This window comes from Pseudopipra pipra, chromosome 1, assembly GCF_036250125.1.
Source record: "Pseudopipra pipra isolate bDixPip1 chromosome 1, bDixPip1.hap1, whole genome shotgun sequence".
Lineage (NCBI taxonomy): Eukaryota > Metazoa > Chordata > Aves > Passeriformes > Pipridae > Pseudopipra > Pseudopipra pipra.
The window spans coordinates 116,062,702-116,071,332 of NC_087549.1; the positions used below are offsets into that span (position 1 = coordinate 116,062,702).

The following is an 8,631-nucleotide window of genomic DNA, read 5'->3' on the forward strand; positions in this document are numbered from 1 at the left end:
GAATTATATATGGAGGGGGTAACAAAGGGGAGCTCAGTCATAAACCTTGTATCATCGTGCAGTTAAGTCACCAAGTGTGGAGTTCTAGCTTGTTAGCCAGCATCTCTTTTGCATAAATGTTTCTGAACAATTTCTGTGTCACACACATACAAAAATCTATCCTAATGAAGTTTAATCACAATGTCTCCTGTTCTAGTCAAGAACAAAATCTTCTTCACCATACAAACAATAGATCTTTTATTTATTTTTATTAAAATGAGTAAAAGAAGTTCCCTCTTTCTAAAAGAATTACTGATGTAAATTTTAGAGTGAATAAAGTTCTTATGTATCAAATGAGCAACTCTCAAAGATGAGAAAAGATTACAGTACACACCAAGGGCAGAAGTACAGAAAATCATCACTGGTGCCACTTTTGCTCAACATTCTCAGCATAAGTTAAACACTTGCAAAGCACAAAGTTGCATTAGTACCACCAAAGCCAAACGAATTTGTGAGTGCTATACGCCGCTTTTCAGTTTTCCACTCCTGAGCAGTTAATGGAACGTAATTGAGATCAAACTCTGCCTCTGTTTTCTCTAAGTTTAGAGTAGGTGGCAAAATTCCATGGTAACAGGACAGTGCAGTAAAAGCTGCTTCAATAGCTCCTGCAGCCCCCAAGAGATGTCCCGTTGCTCCTTTTGTGGAGGAAACCGCAATATTACGTGAGTGATCTTTAAAAAGTCTCTTGATTGCTTGATTCTCAGCAGCATCTCCTAGAGGTGTAGAAGTTGCATGTGCATTGACATATGTTACATCTTCAGGTTTGATCCCAGAATCTTTTATTGCTGCAGACATACACCTAGGGGAAAAAAAGAAAACAGAATGCTGACTTTCCCAATATATTTTTGTCAAATGGACAAACCAAAAGAAAAATGTTTATCAAATGTAAAAATCTGCTTTAGCAAAGATGTAAATGACAACAGATGAATTCATCTAACTAAATACATTAGCATCTACATTTAGCTACCAGAGAAAAGTAGTAGATGTGAGGCCCAATACAAAATCAGACTTGCTGTTAAAAATTCCACTGTTGGGAAAAATACAAAGAAGCTAAAACAATCAACCTCTATAGACTACATTATTATGTCAAAAGACCTTTTTCAGTGTAAAATTTGAAAATATTTGAGAGAGAAATAACTACCTGATATTATTACAAAAATTTAGGTATGCTCTACCCAACAAAAATATTGGGAAATTAAAGCAAAAATCTGCAGTCATCCTCCTCATGAGCTTCTTTTGCATGCTTTCCAGAGACTAGAAAATGTCTAGGAGATAGCACAAATTCCTATATTTCATTTTATAAGGAAATTTACTGAAAGTCACACTCTTCTACCCGAATATGGTATGCTTTGTTTGACTCCTGACAACTTGTGGACTGTGACTGCCTCTATAAAACACGCTTTTTTATGAAAAACACATAAGGATCACCACAGCTCCATACTGTGATTTTCTCACAGATTTCCTGCAGAAAGAAGGGAATTAGTCAGACATTTCCTTGCACATACAACTTAACCAAGAGCCTCTGAGCAAAAGACCACTGACTCTTTTGAAATTTATGAAAATAAGTAAATAAAAGGAAGCTCAAAAAAAAAAAAAGATAACACAGGCTTCTAAACAAATTTAAATGTCTCTAGTACAGCCTTCTATCCTTAGAAGCATCCAGTTTAGCTTACATTGGAGGCCACTGACACTCACTGTCGCTAGATAGTGAGCCGACTTTCAGGCAAAAAAGATTACTGATCAACCGTGAGATACATTAATTTAGTTAAATAGGTCATCTGCAACAAACATATTTACTTAAGAAGATACCAGATTACTTGTGCAGGACAATCTTTGTATCCACTCTCCTTAGTCTGGCTTTGCCTCTCCTTTCCTGCTGGTTTATTCCAACACATGTATTAGCCTCCTACTGAAGTAGTTATTAGAAGATGATAAAAACATATTCTGCTGATTTTTTTTTGATGTGGCAAATAAAATTCCTACAGAAAAGTAAGAGAAGCATATACATTCCAGATTTAATCCATATACCACTGCAGTAACAAAATACTGGCTTGAAGACGGTATTAAAATGTATTATCTCATCTCAAGGGTGGAAAAGCGCAACATTTTGGAGATACCAAGATTAACTTTCAACTACTTCCTACTGTGAATTTAATTTATATGCTACTGCAATCATAAAATATACAAAAATTCGGTTACAATATATTGCCATATCATCTCAAGGGTAAGCAAGTCTGAAAATATGAGATAAGACACTTCTGATTACTCATCTCACACCTAAGTCTGCAGAACAATTAAATACGAATCAAATAGCATAGAGGGAAACATGGTATATTTATACTTCTAGAAAAATCTGTTAACCCAATAAAGATGCAAACACAGCTTTACAATACCATGAAGAAGTTTGATCTATTTGTGCAGTGATATATTGAATTTTGATATTAAATATTCACATACATTTGGAATAAGGCAAACTAAACCTTTGCTAAAGATTCCAATGTCAACTCAGCAATAGTACTCAGCAAACATAAAACTCACCAAATGGTATACATAATTTAGCTAACAATTTAATTAGGTCAATGATAATGATTAGATAAGTATTGTCTACTTGTGAACTGTTTTTGATGAGAAAAACATTGATGAAACTTTACCATTTCCCTAAGCAGTACTAAAGTGTATTTCTGTTATGCCCCTCCACCAACGCTCTTCATCCAAACTACTGAATATTCTAACAAACCAGGTCCTCCAAGTGCTCTACAGCTTTCACCACCTAAGATTTCCTGCAACAAATAACACGCTTTTGCAAGGGATGGCCTCTCTTCTCTGCGGACAAAGGATGAAGGAGAACTTAAAAAGGTTCTACTGCACCACAAAAATCTTAAAAAAGAGGTTTCCATTGAGACTTATTTATGTGAACAGCTGTATGCACCAAAAGCAAAATGTTTTCACACGAGAAAGTTTTTGTAACTCTATGAAAAAAGGCTGATTCTAGCAAAAACTGGCCTTCACCGTGCTACTAAAAAAAGTATTGGGGAACAAACAGTACCAGAAGCTCTTTCATTTTCCAGATTTTCAAGCTTTTGTAATATTAATTCAAGATTGAACAGCCTTTTCAAGCTTTTGTAATATTAATTCAAGATTGAACAGCCTTTCTCTATGAAAAGCACACAGTAACAGAAACAAATGCACCCACTATAATTAACACATGAAGAAACTATTACAGTCAACATAGAGTTCTTACCTGAATGCACCATCTCCCTCTGGATTAGGTGCTGTTATGTGGCAAGCATCACCAGACAGTCCATAACCTAAAACTTCGGCATAGATCCTAGCACCTCTTTGTACGGCGTGTCCATACTCTTCCAAGACCAGCACAGCAGCACCCTCTCCCATTACAAACCCTTCTCTCTTCGAATCAAACGGTCGACAGGCCGTTTTAGGGCTCGAGTTAAAACTCGTGCTGAGGGCCCGAGCTCTTGCGAATCCAGCCAAAGACAAAGGACTAATGCAAGCCTCAGTCCCTCCAGCCAACATGACATCAGCATCACCAGCAGCAATAAACCTAAAGGAGTCTCCAACTGCATGTGCGCCTGTGGTACAAGCGGTTGACACAGCGTGATTTGGCCCTTTCAGTTGGTACTTAATGCTGATATGGCCTGCTGCCATATTGACTAAAATCTTTGGCACAAAAAACGGGCTGACCTTATTGTAACCCTTTGTCTTAAATAAGGCAGCTGTGTCAGAAATTTCTTCCAGTGGAACCATTCCCATCCCAATTGCCACACCGGCACTTAAGCGATCCTGTTCAGACTGGGGAGACCAGCCAGAGTCCTTCATTGCTAGTTCTGCTGCACCGATGGCCATCACAGTGGCAGAACTCATGGATTTGATCTCTGACTTTGACACAAAGCTTTCTTCACTGAACTGACCCTCCTTTTTTCCCCTTGGCACACAAGCAGCCACTCTACATGGGATGCCTGCATATTCTTCCCCATCTAGTGATGTAATCCCACTGCCTCCTTCAAGAAGGTGCTTCCACACAAACTGAGTCCCCACACCAAGAGGGGACACTAAGCCAATACCTGTAACCACTACTTTCCTTCGACATGCAGGCAGTGACTTGCTGAAAGCTCTTCTGTGGTTTTGTAAATGTAGATTTAAATTCAGACTCCGGAGATGAAGATTTGCAACCTTTAACAGATCCTGCGAGTGCTGTGAGAACATGGTGGCAATAATCACTTCAAGCACATTCCTGTAACTGGAGGGGGAAGACACAAACACAACAATAAAACAGCCAGTGTGGAAAACATTCCAAGTACATTAAATTAATAACTTGCTTTTTACAAGAAAGCCTATTTTCAAACCTGTAGAAAGAGATGTAGTTTCTGTGTCTGTAATCAGGAATAGCACGAGTTATCGTAGACAAGGCACAGAAACACAGTCACTTTGGGAATGCCTCTAGTGGCCTCATCTACCTTAAGTTGCTAATGAATATGAGTTTGCACTACTGTGGCCTGCAACACACTCTCTGGTTTTGCTGCAAAACTCTCCCCAGGGCTTTAACCACCAGATGGCTGAAGGTATGGACAATGAACATTAACAGCTTCATTCTTCTAAGGGCCAAAGTGTGTATTCACCTTAAAGTGTATGTCCTAGCATAACCAAGTTAAAGATGTTATCTCAACCCTCATGTCAGGCAGAACGGTCTCAAAAACTCAGAACAGAAGTCAATAAATTCTTCCTGGTTCTGCCACCAATGCAATTACATAGTTTGGACAAGAGTCCTCATCTTTCTACCTCCATCTATCCCTTATCAGCCTTGGGTATTTACACTGTCAGGGGACAGCACCTGAAGTGGTTTGAGCAAGATGCACTACACAACCACCTCCCATCGGCAGACCCCACATATCAAGAGGGATGTCAAGTGATGGCAGAAGGCCACTGCTGAGCACGAATACTTCAGGTGGAACAAGAGGACCATGCCTAGCAGTGATGCTGCCATACTGCACCGCAGTCTCTCTCCCTTGCCTTGGCAACTGCCAGGTCCAGAGCTGGTCCAATTGCACACATCTGGCATGCTGGAACAGGGCAGCGGCTGCAGCACAGCTCTGTCAACACCTACAATACAGGCTGCAACTGGTCACTTGCTTTTTGACTCATAAAAAGGGCAACTTGGCATCCCCAGCTCTTTGGTAAAATACAGGGAGCTGTATGGGGACTACACGGGGCTGCTGGGCTAACGCACTCCTGCTAAAACACCCTGAGCTGTGGCAGCACAAATACGCAACAGCGATAATAAAGAATATCATAGAATCATAGAATGGCCTGGGTTGGAAAGGACTTAAAGATCATCTAGTTCCAACCCTGCTGCAGGGACACCTCTCACTAGAACATGTTGCTCAAAGCCTCATCCAGCCTTGCCTTGTACACTTCCAGGGATGAGGAATAAAATTAATAAATAATTATAGATTAAATTCTGTATATATTTTATGTAACTATTTTTTAAAAAATAAATATATTTATAATGAAACAAAATTCTTTTTTTAAGGATGCCTGGTTTAGGGCATCCTTACCCTGACCCAAATCTGCCCCAAATCTGCCATTTTAGCTAAGCCAGTTAGCCTGGCCTTTATAAAGAGAGCCAGTATATATAAATATAGGTATACAATATATATATACAATACAGTATATATATATAGTATATATATATACTATATATATTACTATGTATAGTATATAATACATTATATACGTAACATATACAACATATAGTACATATAAATATGTACTGTATATAATATATATAATAGAGCTCTGCAGTATCATATGTATATATATTTAATAACGTATAACATGTATATCCATATATCCTAAATAACTGTTATATATAGTATAGCATATACAATGTGATGTATAACGTATTATTTATAATTATATATATAAATGCATAATAACGTATATGTGTGTGTGTGTACATATATGTGTGTGTGCATACACCTGTGACTGCAGAGCTCTGTAAAGCAGCGCGTCCCACATCCCCACGCCGTCACCCGGTGCCAAGCCGTCCTGTTTAACCCAAGCAATGCCCGATACCTGCTCTGCGGGAAAACCAGGCGCGGGGCAACTTCCCCCGGAAACAAGCATTACCGGACGGCCCCGGCTGTTCAAAGGGCAGTGACTACTTTTAATGCCTACATCAGCAGTCAAACCCTGGCCCAGACGCACTGCCCTCCGCCGCCATTGCCGCCCCGCCCCGCCCCGCTGGGGGCGGCTTCCCCCGCGGCCCCCGCCGCCCTCCCCCTCAGCGGTACCTCCGCCGCCCGGGCTCCCCCCCCCCCCGCTCCGCGATGGTTCGCTCTGCCTCCCGCTCCCGTTCCGGCGGCGCGGGGCCGCACCACGCGGCAGGCCGGGGGGGGGAAGAGGAGGAGGTGTGTGGGTACGCGCGGCCCAGCGGCGCTTCCTCTCGTCTGGCCCCGCCTCGCGCTGTAGGCGGGTGGGGAGCGAGGTGGTGTAAATAACCCAGAGAGCTGGAAAAGGCGAGGTTATCATTTCCTTCCCAAACCGTGTGATTAAACACGCAAAGGAAGAGTAAGGAAACCCCCTCTCAAACAAACACACGGTCTCCGGTGGAGTAATACGCGAGACCTTATCGCTCTCTGCAGCTGTTTGAATAGAGGCTGTAGACAGGTGGGAGTCTGTTTCTTCTCCCAGGTAACAAGTGACAGAACCAGAGGAAATGGCCTCAAGTTGTGCCAGGGGAGGTTTAGATTGGATATTAGGAACGTTTTCTTCACTGGAAGCAGTTGTCAAGCATTTGACCAGGCTGCCGAGGGAAGTGGTGGAGTCACCGTCCCTGGGGGTGTTTTAAAGATGTGCAGACGTGACATTTGGGGACATGGTTTAGTGGTGGACTTGACAGCACTGGACTCAGTGATAGTAAAGATCTTTTCCAGTCTAAATGATTTTTTGAAAGTGCTCCTCCTCACGGATTCTGAAATGCTGGTAGAGAAGACAAAGACTAAATGATCACTGGCTTTACAGCAGAGTCTTGAAAATACAGGTACAAATATGCCAACAGCACCAATGCACACGAGTGAACTATTTGTGGTTGCTGCTTCCAGCTGCAAGAATGGATGATCTGAATTGAGACCAAGCTGTGCCTGAAATGACATGTACGAACAACTAGATTTTTACTTAGGACACTGGTATCTCACTTAAAATACACGAAGACTGAGAAGCTACTATGGCAGACCATAAAATGTGTGTCAAAGTCTCGTCAACAGAGACATGAATTAATTACAAAAATGGGGAGTTTACCTGTTAGGTAATACCTTTTATAGTGTAGGGCAGTAAGAAAACTGAAATCTGTTTACTCACACACAATACGATGATGCTTCTTAGCTGCAATCACAGCTACTTCTAAATACAAACCATAGCACATTAATGAAGCACCTACTGCAGTAAAAAAGGAAAAAAAAAAACCTAGATGCCAAAAAGGAGGGAAATGGAGAACTTAATATAGAAAAACCCCACTATTTTTAAATGAAGCATCTGTATTTAATTTCCCTTTAGAAATAATATTCCTTGGACATTTGTGTGTTAGTAATTTGTTGGAAGTTGGCACTTGGTCTTCTCAATTTTCATACAGCTTTCCTATAAGTACTTCCAAAGCATTATTTACAAATGCTATACTTATATGCATTATATAATTTTGTTACACATATAGCAATTTAGTTAATCATTAAATTTCAGAGCGCAGCCAACATTCAGAGCCACATAACTATGTGGAAGACATGGAAAGGAAGTTAAAAGCTGAAGCAGCAGCCAAGGAACATCATCTTAAATTAAAATTTTATTACTTTGGTACCATTTCATGATTCTGAGGGCTGTGTTAGTAACTTTTTTCAACAATACTAGTAGGAACAATAAGTGCAATCTCAGCAAAAGTGAATTGGCCAGTGTTAAATCTCAGCTTTTGTGAGGAATATGTACCACTTCCTTTAAAAAATCACAGAAGCTGAGCAGTGACCTGTCAAAAGCAGACAGCAGAGCTAGAATGTAATGTCAGCTGCAAAATCAGGCTGAATTTTAAAGACCTCTTTTGCTTGGAACTCTTTAAATCTGCATTCCTAAGAAAGCAAAGCCTCACCAGTCTTTGTGTCCAAGGTTCTTCACCGCAGTTCTTTCACTGGTAGCACAAATGTCTAGAAGCAGCCGACCAGGGCTTTTTAGTTTTGCTGGAACAGACTTTGGGTAGTGCTGGGCAAGGTGCCGGGGCAGGAGCAAGTTGTTTCAGTGGTATTCCACCCAGGTAGCCCAGGTGAGGCTGAAGGTTTGGCACCATCAGAGAGCATTGCCAAGCCAGGGCAGTACAGAAGGGGATTTATATCCTTGAGGATGTTACTGCCTGCCAAGGAGCTCCCGATGTTGCAAAATGTGGAATATGTAAAATTTTCTTAGGACAGGATGTTTTTTGATGTTTGATCTTTGTCTACTTTCAAGCCGAATCAACAAGAAAGGAGATTGAATCAATCTCTAAGTGATGGTCCAGGTGTTAGAAAGAAAAATTGCTTGTTGAAAGAATTGCTTTGT

General features: G+C 40.8%; 1 protein-coding gene across 2 annotated transcripts; it reads right to left on the bottom strand.

The window, feature by feature from the left end:
* Positions 1–229: 229 nt before the first annotated feature.
* OXSM (3-oxoacyl-ACP synthase, mitochondrial) lies at positions 230–6,521 on the bottom strand. 2 transcript variants are annotated; one of them, XM_064672779.1, is made up of 3 exons: positions 6,351–6,521; positions 3,281–4,297; positions 230–838 (listed from the first exon to the last, which is right to left on the bottom strand). In XM_064672779.1, the coding sequence occupies exons 2-3, from the start codon at positions 4,261–4,263 to the stop codon at positions 436–438; spliced, it is 1,386 nt and encodes a 461-aa protein (XP_064528849.1). In that variant the 5' UTR covers positions 4,264–4,297; positions 6,351–6,521; the 3' UTR covers positions 230–435. The 2 variants fall into 2 exon arrangements, with proteins under 2 accessions (XP_064528849.1, XP_064528841.1); XM_064672771.1 differs by lacking the exon at positions 6,351–6,521 and adding an exon at positions 6,133–6,317.
* Between the last annotated feature and the right edge of the window lie 2,110 nt (positions 6,522–8,631).